The sequence below is a fragment of the Dendrobium catenatum genome, unplaced genomic scaffold, assembly GCF_001605985.2.
Source record: "Dendrobium catenatum unplaced genomic scaffold, ASM160598v2 fragScaff_scaffold_1548, whole genome shotgun sequence".
NCBI classification, from domain to species: domain Eukaryota; kingdom Viridiplantae; phylum Streptophyta; class Magnoliopsida; order Asparagales; family Orchidaceae; genus Dendrobium; species Dendrobium catenatum.
In genome coordinates, this window is record NW_021320010.1 from 367,296 (window position 1) to 386,942 (window position 19,647).

General features: G+C 35.0%; 1 protein-coding gene across 1 annotated transcript; it reads right to left on the bottom strand.

Moving 5' to 3' along the window:
* Position 1: 1 nt before the first annotated feature.
* On the bottom strand, positions 2 to 16,515 carry LOC110109571 (cullin-3A). Its single transcript, XM_020840707.2, has 2 exons — positions 15,816 to 16,515; positions 2 to 2,258 (listed from the first exon to the last, which is right to left on the bottom strand). Exons 1-2 carry the CDS (start codon positions 15,974 to 15,976, stop codon positions 215 to 217), a joined length of 2,205 nt encoding a protein of 734 aa, XP_020696366.1. The 5' UTR covers positions 15,977 to 16,515; the 3' UTR covers positions 2 to 214.
* Between the last annotated feature and the right edge of the window lie 3,132 nt (positions 16,516 to 19,647).

Below are 19,647 nucleotides of genomic sequence, written 5' to 3' on the forward strand. Positions count from 1 at the left end.
GAGAACCATCAAAACCTGTGGAAATCAAACTTAACAGAGATTTGGCAGTTCTTTCCCTTTTCCATCTTAAGAAAATAAGTCAAATGGAGCAACGGACAGAGAAGGTCCAGAGAGCAAACACTAAGAAAATATGCTGAGAAAATACATGAGAAACCAATACATAACAAATAAATTGGCTCCACGCCTGGGAAACCATGTTCTTGTAAAGCAATAACTAGGCAAGATATCGATACAATTTACGGTCTGCCTTGTCCCTCTCTAAGAACTCCCTTTCGATCAGTGATTCGATCCGTTTCTTGATCACGACGGGATTGGGAAGGAACCTGGACTGTAGCTGCTTTGTCACCTCTGCTACGATATTATTGTGATCGAGAACTCGCCGGGACTTCATAATCCTCACAATGGCAGCCTCAATCTGAGGCTTCCTGTCCTCCTCTACCCTTTGACGAGTCTCTTGTTTCTCAGGTTCCGACTCCTTTTGCGCTACCACTGTACCAATCTTCACTTTGAAGAACTTGCTGGAGAACTTGTCATTGACCATGAAAGTATCATCTTCAGCAATATCTTTGCTCATGGGATCCTTGCCGAGTACATTCTTACCCTTGACACATGCCAAAGACTGAAGACAGCGTTTCAGATCAGATGCTGGGATCTCAGTGGCCTGCTCAATTTCTTTGTAAGTCAATCGATCTGAAGAATTGAATAACATCAAAATGCACATCTGATAGGTAGAGACGTTAAGCTCATGCTTCTGATTCTTGCCAAAGGTTGCTTTCATGTCGGCAGTGCCCATATTAGTTTGCCATGTTAACCTTCTGCCTGTGTGAGTGCCTAAGTAAAAGGTTCGGAACCTCTCGCATACACCCAGAATCTCAGGCGGAAGGTTGCATGGCGCAATAGGTTGGGTCGGCCAAGACCCAGTTGTGAGAACTTGGACTGCTAGGCTGGGACCATCCGTAGAATCAGAAGCTGATTGACTTGCATAAAAACCTTGCATTGTATCCTGGGAGGTTTTCATATCTGTAAACATGCCTTCTAATTTGGAAGTAAACTGATAACCACACTCCGTTTTCAGCTTAACAATCAGACTTCTCTCAGCATCATCAGAAACGGTTTTCCCAGAAAGGAGCCGCTTGGCCAAGTGCTGCTTGTAATATTTTTCAAACACATCTTTCTCTTGCAGATACCGGAATAGCATCATGACTTTGTCAAGGACCATCTCCACATCCTCTTCACTGACCTCTTTTAGGCCTTTCCGGAGCTTGTCATCAACATATAGTGAAATAAATTCAGGAGACCGGTTGTTCAGATTGATGAAATACTCAAACGATGAGTTCAGAGCATTTTGGAAAGTCTTGTCATTATTAAATGCGGCACTTATGATCTTGTCATGCTTGTCTTTCTCATTGAGAAGGCGTTGAACAAAGTCAACAGGATCCCTCAGTTTATCTGGATCAGTTACTAACTGCTTTCCTGTTTCTCGGAGATGGGAGGTCATCACCTCTCTAATTGTTGAGAGCCCTTCAGGAACTCGACGGAACAAGTTATACATTCTGCTAAGATCATCATACTTGTCATCCACAAGCATATTAACAAGACCAGAGTTGTCCATGTGGACCAATCTTTGCATGTGATTTGCAATCATCTCCGTTTCAACGACATGTGTTATTTTAGATTCCGTCTTTGCATCTAGATATTGAGAAACTCTCTCCATCTCTTCATTAAGCCGCCTCTCAGCTTTATTCAGATATTCCCCACAATCACAGCATTCGATGAACTGCTGAGACTCGCCACTGTAAAAGCTAGCTGAAACTTCAAGAAAAGGCTTCTCAAAATCTTCTTGATACACAGAAGAACCTAGATCCATCAACATTTTCGTTATATTCCTCATCAATCCACGGTTTATTACCTCACCAGTCCGCTCTTTCTGAATTAGTTCTAGAAGTGTGCTGACCAACCTAGTTTGGATCTTACTGGACCGAACAATGTTCTCTCTCCATAGATTCAATCCGAGCTCGTGAACAGGCGTCTTATGAGAGCTGGGAACAAAGGTCCTATCCATGTACATCAATATGTCTCGGATCATCTGCAACGCCTTGTTGTGATCAGCCCATTTTCTGTTAAGCTCTTCAAGAAAGAGACCACCCTGAGCAGCCTCAATAGATTTTGACATCTCCTTTAGATGCCATGTCATTGTAGTCACAAGCCCTGCGTACAGCTTTTCACCATACTTGTGCAGCACCATATTGTAAGCATTCCTAAATTCAGTAGGTTAACTTAGAAAAAATGTAATGATAGAATGCTAAAAGACATACCTATACATTAGAAACAAACCCTTTTGTCATTCTTTACTATGAAAACAAAACCATAAAACTTGACTGCCATATGTAATTACCGGACTCTGGTCCATTGAACATGACCAAATCTGATGAGTTACAATTATGCAAAATAAAGAATCATGAGATAGCTTGAGCTTATACTTAGCAGCGAGTGCACCTTGTTTGAGGCTTGCGTGGGGCATGTTGAGCTTATGGATGCGGCATCAGTGCACCTTATTTGACGACTATGTTGGTCACATTGTGCTCATAGAAGCTGTATCAGGGAAGACATAAACTATGACTAAAATGAAACATCAGGCTTAATTATACCACCCTAATCACAGGCCATCTAAACTTCCAAAGTTGCCAGGACTCCTCAACAAAATAAGAAATAATAGTGATACTATCAATGTTTTTTTTTTTTTTTCCTTCTTTCTGTTTAGACATTGAGCCCTTTAAGAACTCATTTAGGATTCAAACAGATAAAGAATGGCTAGCTGAAGAGAGGTGAAGTTTTATGCATTGTTTTTTATTGATAAAATGAACGACTAATTCAAGAACAATAAAAGAGAGTCAAGTATTTTGTATTCGGTCACATTGTCAACCATAAAATTGCTTGATCATTACATATATGAAAATTTCACAAAAGCACATCTGCTTTTGGCATAAAGCACGGTAGTTCTGAACTGAAGTGTTCCAGCATCACAAACCCAAACTAAAATGTAATCCCCGTGTTAAAAGAACAAGAAGATTGCAAATTTGCAAGGTACTTGAAAGATATCATTATATCTTATTTCACTATCAATGACCTAAATGTATTTAAACATTTGCTAAGCCATTTTATAATATTGGATTTAAATTAACCCATGGGCGATGCCTGAGCCATATTAGCAGGTCTTTACATGATTTTAGTTAAATGAAGAGTCGAGAAGAAGAAAAGAGATCAAAATAATCGGAGAGCCTGCGGAGAGAAGCTTTGAGATTTGCTTTCAGTATAATGTGCATAATAACTACATCTCCTTGACATGTCCCCAAACCTAGTGCTCTGACGCTCTTATGAGTCAGATGAGTATCTTTGAAGCTCAGGTTTTCTTAGCTGAGCTAGTATTTAGGAAATTTGGGTGTACACATCATGTCAATGCAAAAAAAATTATCAATTAGTATAAATTATATGTAATATCAATAATATTTTAATAATGTAAGGCTTTCTATGCATATAGTGTAATATAAATTAAAATCTTAAGAAGAATTATAGCATATGCATAAACATGTAATAAAAAAGATTTGATTATATAGGATTAAGAGTTTAACTCAAATCAAATATTGCTTAAAAATTAGAATATTTGTTGTTAGAATCTAAATCAACAAGCCAACTAGCAAGCCAGGATTGCTTGAAATGAACTCGGATTGAGTGAGTCATGGATGAAATTGAGGTTGTATCGAGATAGGATTAAATTGAGCTAGATAGATATTAGATCAAAATTTATATTCATGAATACTTGAATTGCACTTACAACATGTGTATAAATTTATATCTACTTATATGTGAATTAATGCATACATGCATGTATCCTAGAAAGTTAGGATGCCAATATACATGGTTGATAATAATTCATCCTGAAAGATGGAAAAGCATTTGAAAGAAAAATGGCTTTGGCTTGAATTGAGCTCAAATCAAAACTAAAATTATCATTTAATATAATGATAAAAAAAAAATCAAAACTATAATCCTATAGCTCAAATCAAGATCATATTAAAATACCCTATAGAATGGAGATGAATGGAGGACGACACTCAAAACAAAAGATGGGCTATATTAATAGATAATGATGCCATTCATCCTCTACAATGCACCCAACACTTTTATGGCAAATTTATGATGGCATACTTTGACAACAACTTGGTGTGTATCTATACTCTAGGAGCTTATTTTCAACAACCAATAAAACTTTGAAACATTGCACCAACAAAAGCTGACATAAAGAAAAGTCATTTCTTGGCAAGCAAGATAAATTGTACATTAGTTTTTGTGCAGAGATCGAGATAGTCGGGGAAAATATCACACCTATTGTGTAATGTCCTACTCAGTCTTTTTCAAATGAATGGAGTCCTCCTGGGCTTATAACATACTAGTGGCATTTCATTAAACATTTTAGTTCGGTGGTTGCTCTCCTGACTTAGTTACTCAAAGGGAACAAATTCATTTAGGCACAAGATGCTCAAGCTAGATCAATCCGATGCCTTGAAACAAAAAGTTAATGAGGTTCGCGCTATTGCACTTCCAAATTTCAACAGTATATTCAATGTAGATTATGATGCCTACAAAGTGAAAATTATGGTCATTCTAAATTGAGGCAGGCGTACAATCCTCTTCTTCAACAAAAATCTCAGAGGCATGCCATCAATACTTCAATTGTGAGAAAATTCTATGTCCTAATTTGCGCCTTAAAGCATTGAAATCATTACCTCCTATAACTATTGGATTTGTCATGTTTTTAGACTATGAAGCCCTCAAGTACCTCCATAATTAAAGCAAAAGTACGGATCACCATTTAAAGTGGGTTGAATTTCTTTCATCATTTCAATACATCTTGAAATATAATTCAAGAGTCCACAATCAAGTTGTAGATACCCTTGGTCACTAACATGCTCTTTTAAATACTCTCCAATTAAATTGGTTGGTTTCGAGAAGATCTAAGAACTTTGTCCCAAAGAAGAAATTTTTGGCAACAAGAAGCAACAACACCAAAAACGAATTTTTTAACAATTTTGATTTCATGATAGATATTTATTTTTTGAAAACATGTTGTGCTCCTCATTGTTCACTATGAGATGCTATCTTGCATGTCTGTCATGGTGAAGATCATGCAAGCCATTGTGGATGAGACAAGTCAACAACCTTAGAACAAGAAAATTTTCATTAACCTTCTTTACAAAAGAATGTTGACCAACTAATCAAGAAATGTCAAATTTGCCATGTTTCCAAATCAAAAAACAAAAGAATCGGATTGTACAATCCTTTATCGGTTCCCAAGTCCTCATGAACAGATATAAGTAAGAATTATGTTGCAGGTCTTCCAAACATAGAATAGCATAAGGATTTAATCATAGTCGTGATAGACTAGTTATCCAAGATGGTGCCCTTTGTTCAGTGTCACAAAACCCATGATGCTTCATGAACTGTTGATTTTAATTCCATGGGAGCATAGGCTTACATGGTATTCTCAAATCTATTATCTCTAATCAGGTTATTCAATTTTTTATCACTTTTTGTGGACATTGTGGTCGAAAATGGTAATTAAGTTTCAATTTAGCTGTTAATATATTATATATGAAAATGGAATTAAGTTCAGACATAAATAGATAGACAAACGAAGAGCATTAATCATTGTTTTGGAAACTTACTACAATGTTTTTTTGTGGACATTGTGGTCGAAAATGGGAATTAAGTTTCAATTTAGCTGTTAATCTATTATATATGGAAATGGGAATTAAGTTTAGACAAAAAATAGATGGACAAACGAAGAGCGTTAATCATTGTTTTGGAAACTACAATGTTTTCTTATTTTTTGTAAGAATTTCAAGCAATAATATCTTATTTTAGCCCAAGTTCAATTTGCTAACAAATGACTCACTAGCGAAACAAGAAGCCTAGTCCTTTCAAAGTGGGGTATGAAAAAAATCCCATCACTCCATTAAAGTTTACTTTAATGAACACTACTATAAAATTACATATACAGGCCAATAGGCAAGCTAACAATTTCAGTAAGGTCCATCATAAAGTATGAGATATGATTATAAAGAAAAAGACAAAAAAACAACAACAAGCAAGAAAATATCATAACTCAACTTCATGTAATGAAGAAGATCCTATTTGGATTCATATATAGAAGGAATGGTTTCCACTTTCCACTGAGTCCCTTCACAAAGCTTTAAGCTCAAGGCCAAGAGTTTCATTTTGCAATGTCAAATGCATTGGAAAGAATGCTTACAAATTTGATTTGTCAAAGGATTCTCATACATCCACTATAATTAATGTAGCATATCTTCAATGTACTACGTTCAAGAAATAGTTCAAGCCTTTGAGGATGAGTTTTCTCCAACCCAAGGAGTATGACATAATCAAGCTCTATGATGAAGGTTATATATGTGTGTGCGCTTTTTTAAAGGGGCTTTTCTTGCTTTTGTGCTGTAGGGTATTTTTGTAATTGTAATTTTATTGGTTTTGGGACTTGAGGTCGATTTAAAGTTGCTTCCCTCTTATAGTTTAATCATACATTTAATATTATTTCAAAATTTTCAATTTTTTTATGGAAGGATTCCATTTTTCCTTAATCATTGAGAACAGCAGCAGTTCGTACTGGAATCTTAAAGTCCATCAGTCAACTGTCCAAAGCTCCACTGGTCTAAGCTGGTTGGAGAGGGGACAGGCAGCAACAATATCACTCTCATGTGGCTTGATAGGGGCCAAGCAACAAAAGCAAGGCTAAAAAATGGGCCACAAAGAATCCAACTTAGTTAATATGGTTACATGCTCTTGACGCATAGACAGAAATAGCCACTATAATTTGAGTAGTTCTTATCACTTGTGACAAACTACTAGCTTATAAGGGGAAATTTGAATTGAATATACTTGTTTGCAAAAGATAAGCCAAAATGAGGCCTATCTGTACAAAAAAGATTGCAACAGAGAATATTTTGACTCATACAAATCCTAAGAAAATCTTTTGATAAATTACAGTTCTTTGACTAGCAAAGAGATTGATAATAAAGAAGAAAGCCTTTCAACCCTGCATTTACTCTCTTCTCATCTCTTTAAGGTAATCATCCCACCAATCTTTTGTTTGACTCAACCTTTCAACCCATTGGCATTCTGAACCTAATTTAAGATTCTTAAATTAATCAGTAGATAGATCTCTATTATACAATACTAGCTAATATTATTCATTAAAGTTGTGCTTCATATCAGCTTGAGTAGATTTTATTTTTACAACACTTTGCCAAAATAGTTTAGTATATCCCATAATTTTTTGCAAATTGTATTCTCTAAATCACAGACTATCTATTTTAGAGAATTCCTTTAGGTTATCCATCCAACATGAAAATATAGCATGATTATGTTTCCCATTAAATTTAAGAATTATACTCTTGACTTGATAATTATTATAATGAACATGTTTAGAATCATAATTTTATTAATCTTGGTTAAATTGAATATTTTTATTTGTTTCTCTTAAATAATCACAATATCAACTCCTCTGACTAGAAGACATAATGATACAAACAGAAGCTATGATACCAAATATGATATAGGACATCTCAAGGTCAAAAAAAATTTAAAGTTGATGTTACCCAAAGCAATGACAAAATATGTAAATTTTCCAAGATGCAAGCTATGAAGCTTAAAAAAAATCATTACTAGCTGTGAAAACAAAAATAAATAGTCTAATTTTGATAAAAGATAGATGATCTTCTATAAGAAATTAACTATTATAAGTTAACGATCACAAAAGTTATGTGCACAACAACAATCTCACATAATTTGAAAAAAAAAAACATATTGAAATACATTTGACAAACACAATGTCATTTTCAAGCAATATTGAAAAAAAAAGACAGAGGGAAAAATACAAATAAAGGGAAAATAATTTACCAAAAAAAAACAGGCTTGTACAATGAGATGTATTCTCCCAAAACTTTAAAATCTCACACTTGATCAAAGATAAAATCCCAAAAGAAAAAGAATGATGTACATATCCATAAGAAATTCAATTAAGCAATATAATTGTTTTTTGCATGCCTCATACGCATTTTTATTTATTAAAAATCACTACATAAGACCTCCCATGCATACCCAACAGCAGAAGCATCGAAAACCATTTTATTTTTTATTTTTTACTTTTTCAAGAAACAACGGAAAGCAATATGGTTACAAACTCAATATTTCCAGAATAGAATTGCAAGACTAGGAACACATAAGATTTAAAAAAAAAAAAAAACAGGATAAGAATGCCATGGAAGTTCTGCAAGTACAACAAACATCTCAATAGGTTAATTCCGCAGTCCAGCTCTAGCATAACAAAGAATTTGATACGTCTAGCATAAGGTGTTCCATAAATCCACTAGAAAGTTGTCTGACCAGTGAATAATCCAGCTTAAGAAAGCCTATGAAACTTGGACAAGAAAAAAGTTCCACAAATCAACAAACAAAAGACCACCCATTGAGACTATGATATGCCTGGGCCGGCTGGACCGGTCCAAGTGTAGTCACGCCGGAACAAAGAGGGAAAGGGGGCGGGACTTCCAGGTTGGCCAAACGTGTCTTAATTGCTATTAGGAGGAAAAATTTGAATGTGGGGGACTGTTTTAGGAAGTTTATTATTGTCCTTTATGATTAATTTGTTTAATTAGGAGATTGGGGGGGAATTGGATCCTCATCTTGAATTTGAATTTTCATTTGAGATCTAGGGTTTGTACGTGGGCTCTTGGCATTGCCGGAGATTGTGGAGAGTACGTTCTTCCTCTCGAATTGAAGAACACTTGTATCTTTGTTGTTTTTCTTCTTCTCCTAGTGGAATACAAGTTTCTACTTGTGTTTTTCTCTCAGTTTTCTCTAAACTGTGCTGATTTCCTGCTGTCAACAGCAGAATTTTGCTGTTTTCCTGATACAAACAGCAGTTTCTCTGCTGTTTGCTTACCGATTTTGGTTAGGATCGCTTGTGAACTCAAGTATTACCTTAGGGTTACTTGCGAACTCAAGTTTTTTCCTATCAGACTAGTCACCATGATTTTCTTCAACATAGGCAAACCTAAGAATCTATGCGAAAAATTGCTCAAACATAAAACAAGAATCTTGACTCGGCTGATCTAATTGCAATAAAAATTTTAAAAATTAACGCAACACAAAAAAATTATCTTTTCATAGAAGCATGCAGGATTTGAGCTCTAAATCGTACTTTTATATAAGATTTACCAAATTACTGACTTCGGAAAAAACAATTGCTTTAATGTAAAAAACAGAAAACATATCTCTTTCATTCCAAATAATAACTTAAAAGTTGCCAAAAGTCTAAAGCTCCACAAGAGAACGGTGAACAAAAATAAATTTTCAGTAATGATCAACTTCACACTCCAGATGAAAATCTAGCATGCATGATGCATCACACTTCGACAAAATTCCACATACACAAACCAATGACTAAACAAGAACAAGGATAGAAATCACACAAATGTAAAACCAAGAACCACACCGTTACAAAGAGCCTCACCCTTGAAAGTAGTTGTTGACACATGTGAAGCACTTGAATAATACAAATTTGACATGCACACCTAAGAAAAGAGAAAAATAGAAAATTTTATTTCAATACTTAATGTCCATTGATTTTTACATATCTCAAGAGTTATATTTCTAATCTACAAAGGACCAAAAAAAATATTTAAAATATATCAAAATCAGCTCAAAAAAGCAAGTTTCAATACATCCATCATGAATTGAACCAGAAATCCTTACATAAAATCCAATTCCTAAATTTCTTATAGCCCAACAAACCAGAAAAGATGCAGTCCCACTGATATGATCAAAGGAGCAGAGAGGGACCAAAATGAGAGAAAACAAATGAATTGCAGAACTTGCATGAGGCCCAAGGGATTGTAGTGTGACTGCAGCAGAACACATATGACAAATTAGCAAGGAAAGCAGCCTTTCTGGGAAAGCCAAAATGAAGCAGGAAATGAAGGGAGGCGATAACAGCTGAAACAGATTTTGGAGATGTGATACTAGACAAGTAAATTACAGTAGTAAAATGACAAGATATTTGTGAGAAAACAAAAACAATATCGAGAGCTAAAAAATGTATTGATTCAGATCGTCGTAATGGTTCTTATCCAACATATATTGATTTGGAATTCAATGAGGAAAATAAAAAACTTACACTAATGAACAAACCATAACATGATACTTCACAATTCTTGAGTACACATCCCGTTCATATATGAGTCAACATCAAAAATCTGTTTTATAGCATATTAAATAAAACAAAAACAAAATGCAATGATAAAACTCATATAATTCCTCACTTATTCAGTTTTTGGTGAGTGTCTAGTTTAAAAATTCCATCACATAACTTCCCAGCCAATCCCAACTTTCATTTAGCCCGGTTTAACTAGCAACAATCCAAGTAGCAAGTAGCTGCCTCATCCTAGGGATTCTTTCAACTAAGAACTTACAAAACAAACATAATTTTAATGTTTGATAATCTCCTAGTTCTTTTTCTTTCTGCAGCAGATGCTATATTTTCAACATTGACACTAAGCAGTGAACCAAATGCAGTTCTATAATATTGTTAAATGTCATACTACAAATATGATATGCCTTGCAAGCGAAATCTGCAAGAAAACAGAAGAAAAACTGCAGAAAATTGAGAAATGGTGGCTAATTTTGGGATTAATACTTCAACACGAAAACAAGATACAATGATCTACAATTAGAGAGGTAGATCGACTCTCTCAAATCACTTAGACGCCACTAGAAAGCCCGAAAAAGACCAACTAGAGCAGAAATCAAATCAAACATAATCCAAAAACAACATAGGTAATCCTAATTAAACTCCCACCAAACAGCCCTCCTTTCCATAATTAATTTTCCTCATCGAATTGAATTTCAAATTATAATTCTTTCCTTCCCTAATTCAATCCTTATTCCTCTTTCTCTCATACTGAAATTTAATATTGTTGGGCCTCACAAGAGGGGCCAAAATAATTGCTCTAGGTCTTGCCCCTTCCTGTTGGACTCCCGCCCCTTCGTACTAGACCAATAGGCCCCCTCCAGCTATATCAATACTCCCCTCCCCAAAATGCACATTGTCCTCATGGTGGAAGCATGGGAACTGTCTCTAGATCGTTTAGTATGGCTCTCACGTAGCCTCATAATCAGGTAGATCCTTCCATCGTACTAGGACCTTCTTTGCTCTAGTCGTCCCTTGTCGTGCTCCAATGATCGCCCTAGGTTCCAAAATCACTTCCATGCCTTTGTTCAATATCACTAGTAGTGAGAAAGAGGGTGTATGATCTCCGATGGTACGCCTCAGTTGTGATACATGAAATATTAGGTGGATTGTTGATGATGTTAACAACTACAGACAAAAGGAAACTGCCCCTATGCTCCTTGTCACTTCATAAGGCCCGAAATAACATGTTGATAGCTTCACATTCTTCTTCTTGGCTAGCGTCCTATGTTGGTATAGTATCAACTTCAAATAAACTCTTTTTCGAGCTCGAACCGCACTTCCTATCTGTATTCATTTACTTTCCTCTTTATAAGTTGTTGAGCTCTCAACAAATGCAATTTTAGTTCTGCTAGTATCATGTCTCTCTCCTTCAAGTAGTAGTGTAATACCCTGTTCGTAATGTATCAGGTGAGGTGGATCCAATAATCTACCCAGTTGTATAGAAAGATGTGTTATACCAATAATCTGCCCATGCTAACCATTTGGCCCATAGTTTTGGTATGTCAAATACAAAGCAACGTAAGTATGTCTCCATACTCCTGTTGACTATCTTTGTCTGGCCATCTGTTTTTGAGTGATATGTTATACTTCTTTTTTAGACAGCCCCTTGCATCTTGAATAACTCTCTCAGTTGAAGTTCATAGCCACTTCCTCTCAGACCTTCTCAAGTAAAGCTAATGGTTGCAACAACCACCAACAACAGTGTAGGGGTGCTTTAGTGGAATGAAATGTGCATGTTTGCTCAGTTGATCAACCACCACCAACATCAGTGTATATCCCTCCAAGCATGGCAAACCCTCAATGAAGTTCATAGCCACTTCCTCTTAGACCTTCCTCTCAGCCATCTGTTTGTGGGTGATATGTTATACTTCTTTTTTAGACAGCTCCTTGCATCTTGAATAACTCTCTCCAAAAATGACTTGTCTCTGTCTGATACTATCGATTCTGGAATGGTGTGTAAGCACACAATCTTTCAAATAAAGACTGTGGCGACTGAGATAACAGTGTAGGGGTGCTTTAGCGGAATGAAATATGCATGTTTGCTCAGTTGATCAACCACCAACATTAGTGTATATCCCTCCAAGCATGGCAAACCCTCAATGAAGTCCATAGCCACTTCCTCTCAGACCTTCTCAAGTAAAGCTAATGGTTGCAACAACACCCCCTCCCCCCCAATTGTCAGATTATTATGCCACTAGCACACATCACACCTTGTTACAATATAGCTGATAGTCAACTATATATCTTATGTGCTCAAAAGAGCCCCCCTATCGCACTGCCATGAAACTCTTGCAGTAACTTGCGGATGTAACTGGAGGTCCGGGGTAACACAAATCTCCCCTTGTATAGTAATTGTCCCCCCTTTAGAGCATAACCTGGGTGACTGTCAGGATCCTTCAGCAACTCTTCTATGATTTTCCTCAACCCTTCATTCTACTCTCTCTTGTCTCAATGCCTCCCAATCTAAGATTATGGGTACTAACAAGGCTGCCAACTGAGGCTCCTCAACTCTCCTGTACAAGGCGTATGCTACTTTGCTTTCTAGTCCTGACCAACATTGATGTCAAAATCATATTCAAGCAACTTGGAAAGCAATCTCTTATGCTCCTCAGTAACCATCCGCTCATCCAACAAATATTTCAGGCTCCTCCAATCTGTTCTGACTATGAAATATCTCCCCAACAAATAAAGCCACCACTTTTGAATAGACAAGACAATCACCATCAGCTCTCACTCATACACCGACTTGAGCCTTGCCCTGACAATGAGCACCTGGCTGAAATATGCATGAGTACTGCTCCTAGCCCATAACCTGATGCATCACCTACAAAGTCATTTCATTATTAGGTCTTACAACCTCTAAAAAAGAACATTCTATAGTTCCATCGTTTTAAGGAACTACATGATGAAACCTCTTCAACACTTAAAAGGATCTTATTTTCTAAATTGTGAAGTAGTGGACCTCCTTACTGATTCAATCATAAATTATTAGAAGATAAGTAGGAGGGTGAAGCACAACGATCCATGTTAATGTCAATACACTAGGAGATGGATATCACCAACTCCAAAAGCATATGCTGATGGTTAAGACATAATATTAGAATATTAAAAACTCAATCCTTATTTGCACTCTCGATGGGACTTAATTTTTACTCTCACTGTATCTTAAAAAAAGTACTTCAACGTATATTACCCTAAGAAAACCATTTCTATTAAATGTTTTAATTAAGATAATAGATCTTTATTTTATTGAATGTATTTGATCAATTACAAAGTGTTTTAATGTTATAAATTTTATTTGAATGTTTTTTAAGAATACGCATTACGCACGCACACAAGACGCATATCGTACGTAGTATACACGCACAGAAGACGCATAGAGTACGCATAATACACGCACACATTATCCATCTTATAAATTCTTTTGTGAGGTAAGGCGTAAGCCTCAAGGCATTGTGAGGCTTAAGCCTCAAAATCTAAAAATTGCGTAAAATGAAAATAAATGTTAAAAGTATTTTTTTAATATAATACCCAAATAATATATTAAATAATGACATATTAACTTTCTATTGAACTATGAAGTCATAAATTGACATACATATGAATCAAAAAATTGCATAAGACATAAAGCTGCAAGTGATAAATTGCATGAAATAGAATTGAAATCTAAATATTACAAGAGAAACAACATGAAATATAGAAATTACATAAAAATATCATATAACATCAAGTTCAACTCCAAATTCCTTCTTTCTCAGTTTCTAACTCATCCACATTTAATTCCTAAAAAAATGACATATTTGGCAAAAACTCGGAAATCATATGCACTATCATCACTGAGAGGTATTTATTTGAGTTGTTGTCATAACAAATTGGGCTCTCCCCTACCTTATCCTATGGAGTAAAATGCCTCTCAATCTATTTCTTGTTCATTTGTTTTAATCATCTTTCTCTTTCATAAATATTTATCATTAACATAAAAAGAGAATAATACTCCAAATTTTTTTAGAGGATGAGGTGGTGGTGTGTGGCTTTCAAGTGATTCCTGATGGTGGCTACGATGGCGGTGGCTACGATAAAGGCGGTGGGTTGGAGGTTTTGGTGGTTGAGAGGAAGTTGTTGTAATTTGGGGGTGCATGAAGGCATGATTTGTTCGGGACTTTAGTTTAGGATTTAGGTAAGTTTTAATAAAAAATATATAAATCGGGTGAGGCGTATGCCTCACCCTAATAAGGCGAGGCGTGCATCAAGGCGAGCCTCAGCTAAGCTAAGTGCAAGCCTCATAAAAAAAGCTCGAAGCGTAAGCCTCAAGGAGTTTTTCACTGGAAATGCACTGAGGCGGGCCTTAAGGCTAGCCTCATATATTGCACAATTTTAAACAATGGAAATGAGAAATAAAATTGTAAGGAAAACATCAAAAAATAAGGGAAACAAGATTTATACAGTTAGATGAAGTTTGCCTACACCTCCCACAAAGAGTTTGATATTTATATTAGTCCAAAGATAATAGCAAATCTCTCTCTCTCTCTCTCTCTCTCTCTCTCTCTCTCTCTCTCTCTCTCATAGCCTCAGAACTCTACGATTTGCATGCAATCACGTGATGCCACTGGCAGTTAAGAGAAGACAACCTATCTTGGACTTCTTGAAGGAACAAACACCAGCCACACCCTCCTTGGATGTAGTCAACTTCCTTTAGGATCACCATTTGCTTATCAAAGCTTACTGCTAGTTTTGAAGAAAACACCATACTAACATTAAGGAACTCCTTCGCATAAATTGAAGAAAACACCATGAACCAAGATGAATCCTTTCAGTCAAGCTAACGGACTCATGAGTAGATCAAAGTACAAAGACTAGTATCTAGAGAGGTATCCTTCTAAAAATGAATGGGTAAACAAATTTCTGAGATTCATTAAAAAGAGCAATGCATCATAGCAAAAAGTAGCCAACTGCTCCATGCAACTGACTGCCAATTTATGTCAGTTTTCATAAGAATCTAAGCATGATTTTGAATACAATAGTACTAAACAATAAATAAAACTGTACATCAAGAACCCTATCAGTGCAATATCCTGCCTCAATGCACCGTTCCACCCTTAGAAAGGATGCTTTAGAAAGAAGTAATAAAAAAATACTTTAAGAGCAATTGTGCACAGAAAAACACTCGCTGAGAATTATACACAGAAAAAATAGTCAAACAAGCAGCTGATTGATTAAACTACTCATGCATCACTGGCAACGTAGTTTTTAATAGTAATGAAGGATGGGATGGAACGAGAATAAACGGCAAATTAAATTCATAAATTTCCGCAGATATTTAACACTCTCGACTCGTGAAAAACAAAATCAACATGGTGCTAGAAAAAAATGAAGTCAATGTAAGAGTAATTATCAGATAGGCTTCATAGATGCAGCACATGAAATCTGGCATTCAAGAATTCGTGCGATAATAGTGAAAGTAATTATCAGGATGATGTAAGCATATGCATACCGATAGAGCTCCTCGAAGCTAAGGCCGCTCGCGTTGTGATTGTAAATCTCGTGAATCGCATGTTCAAGGATTTTCCATGTCTTCTCGGCGTATTTGGGATCGACCTCCACCTTGTGCTTGAAGGCCTCGATCTTGAAGTTTCTTTTCTTTTGACTGTTCATGCTATCGCTTCGGATCGAGGTGCCCTCAACAACGCCTACGAGGTTGCGACGACGCGGAAGATAAATCGTATAAAATTTCGGAATAGCTTGTGCCTAAGAAACAGAATCAAATTCGAGCAATCCTCAAGTAATCGATGATAAACAGAGAGGGTTAGGGTTTCCAAAGTTCGATTGAAATGGAGATGTGGCGCTTCGAGAGCAGGCAGCGAAAGAAGGGAAGAGATAAAAATATGGGTATCAAGAGGTTAGCCTGGAAAGAAAGTTCCGCAGAGAGGCTGGTAATGAAAATTAACAAGGAAATTGTTTTTGCAACTTATCAGTTAGCAATATTCAAAGCCTCATTCTAATCGCCTCTCTCCAGACATGCCTACGAGCAGTTGCGAACAGCTATCTTCTTCACCAGTATCCTGCTTCGACGGCAATCGTTTTCTTTTGCGATCCGCTTTCCGGTGATCTGTTTTTCCACTCCTCCGGCCCGATTTTCGGCTGCTGCCTAAGTACCAATTTTTAAATAAAAAACAGCGTTCGAGTTTGGCTGTGGAACGCAGCTCACTTGGCTTCGTTTAAGATTTTTTTTTTTTTAGTATTTTATCAAATAATTTTTTTAGTATAAAATTTTTTCAAAAAATTTTAATTCAAAATATATATATACATTAAAAATTTATTTTAAAAATAGTAAGAATATTATTTTAAATATTTTTTTATTCATTAATTAAGAGCTTTGATTATCAATGAAGAGATCTTAGATTCGAAATTTTTTTTTTTTTTTTGGAAATTTTGGGGTCTAAGCCCATATCATTACTAAAGAAAAAGAACTCTGGCTATCTAGAAAAACCAATGAGGAGAATATCCAAATGAGAACTCTGGCTGCGATCCACGTGAAAGCTCAAACAAAAATTCATCATAGAGATGCCAAAAAAAACCTGGTTGCCAGCACAATCATCCAAGGGGTCAATAAAGAGCAGCAGTCATCATCGTCCTTCCAAAAAACCAACCCAATGATATCCCCTGGTTGCCAACATGGCCATCCAGGCGCAAATTTAACCAAGCAGTCCCATTGAGCATCGCCAAGCAAAGCAACGATATCACCAGCAATCTATACAAAGCTCCTAGAAATAAAGATGATAGACTAACCAATCCACATTTGCCTTTACTTTCTCATCTACTTACTTAAAATTAGAATTTATTAGCTCAACCTTGATTAATGACTAACACACAAATTTTCTTATGACATAGCATAGTATGTGTGCTTCAGCACGTCTCCAAATAATAAGTGGTATCCTTGATGGTTATATAATTTAAGCTAGAGATGTAAATCAATAAAAGTGACAAACATCCTAAAAATAAGGGATCTTAATATATGTGGGTATGCTTTGGTATAATAGGTCCAAAGGATAATGATGAATATTATTTGTTATCTCTAATAATTTGAAATATGATAATTTTTATATAAAGGATGTTGATTAAGTGATGTAGCACATCATGTGAATGAAAATAATCAAACTAAAAGTCCAATTATAAGAGTCAAGACCATAGCCCAAAGAAATAACAAAGAAAAACTCAAATTACAAGAGTCCGTAGTATTAAATATTTCAAATATAGTTTATATTTTATTTTTCATCTAAAAGCTTATATGATCAACCATAAAATGATTGGTTAGAGATGAGGCATTAAAAAAGGGGTAGTTGGAACTCCTCTTTAATGCCCACCAAAGCCTTTCTCTCCTTTTTTCGTTATTTTTTCTCGAAAATTTAGTCATGTAATGCCTATAAATATGGGTTGATATGCATTATAATTTTTAATTTTGAAATGAAATACTTTTGTGGAGAAGTTCTCTTTATTTGTTTGGCATTTGGTGTCTCTAATTGTGTCTTTTCTTTGGTGAGATTAGGTAGTTTTTTTTATTTCTTTTATTTTATTTATAAATTCTCTTAAACATCTACTCTAAACTATTCGCAACTCTTGCTCCACTTCATAAGCATCATCTAAGGCTAATAAACTAGCAACCAAAATTATAAAACATTTATAAATCCTTTTATATAATTAATTGCCCAAATAGGGAACACTTGGATCTAGTCCTATCCCATACACTTCAACGTCTTCAACTCTACCAAAATCTACATCAACTCTAGATTAAAAGTTCACATCCTATGCTAACCTTCCCTAATAATTTATAACAATTCATATCACATAAATGCCACTATCTAAAGTGATCTTTCAAATTATCCCAAACAAAACCAAATTAGACTAGTCTTGATTTTTCTACTAATATACCCGTGACGTCCCAATTTCTAAATTTAAAATAATTATCTAGTTTATCACTTAATTAATCTACCAAAGCCACAAATTTCTATATGTTTAAACAAAAGCTAGTAGAAACAACAATGTACATCAAAATATTATATTATATCCATCAGTTGTCAAAAATCGATTTACAATAGTGAGAAGTTCAATCAATACATCACTCTTTCTTTTAATACTTCTTATTATGATAAAACCCAAAAATAGTAAGTAAAACTAAACATGAATTTTTTGTCTAGCCTCACTCTTTTGGGTCCTATCACCTTTATTGAAAAGCATGTAAAACTATAAAGTTATATAATAGCTCAATAAGTTATCAAAATCTACAACTACAATTAATGCATGATAGTAGATGCAATGTGCATGTAATCACTCAATCTAAAACATTACAAACATATAGTAGTAGGAATAAGTAGTTGTTAATATGAATAATGTCGTTTCTTATGAGCAATGGAAACTAATATAAGCAATGTAACTTAAAATCAGTGATCAGTAGCCATATAAAGGGTCTGTGTATTCTACCATTCATATACTCATGCCAAGTTACAAGGTAATAATTCTATTATGAATTTATGGATGTCAATAAATTATCAATCTTATCAATCTTGTCATATGTCATATCAGTTATATATGTCTTATATCATTTTTATACTATATTATATCTAATTATTTATGCAATTTATTATACATGCTCATAGCATATGCATATGTAAGCATGGCATGACATCTTGCTACCAGTTGTACTTTTCCTATATTATGTCTTACAGGCCCTTCGAACCAAATAGAATTCAATTTCATTCATATCAATTTAGTTACCAGGAATTAGTCTTGTATCACATATCACAAATGAGGTGTATTTCATGTAAGAAGTCATCACTTCTTACATGTTAGCTTATTATATCATATCAATCAATATTCTTATGCATCCCTTTTCATATCACTTGAAATTATACTATATATATATATATATATATATATATATAATGCAAATTTGAATTTGGTTTTGGTTTTGGTTTTCTAAGAAAACCAAAATTCATTTTGCATTTTCTAAAGAAAAACCAAAATGAATTTCGATTTTCTTAGAAAAGTTTGTTCCCAAATCCATATTTTCTTTTGCAAGTTTGATCCTTTTTTCAATTTAACTTTAAATATGTTTTCTTCTCTTAATTACACAGCAACAATGATGTTTCAATGATGTTTTTTAAAATTTTGCTATTTAGATTTGTAGCAAATGACCTAAGAAAGAATTTACAATTTTCTTTCAATAACAAGAAAAATAAAATATGCTTGAAAAGTGTATGGTGGGTAATAGTCCTATTATTGGAGGTGACTTCAATTGCATCCTTTCCAAGGATGATAAGAGGGGGTGG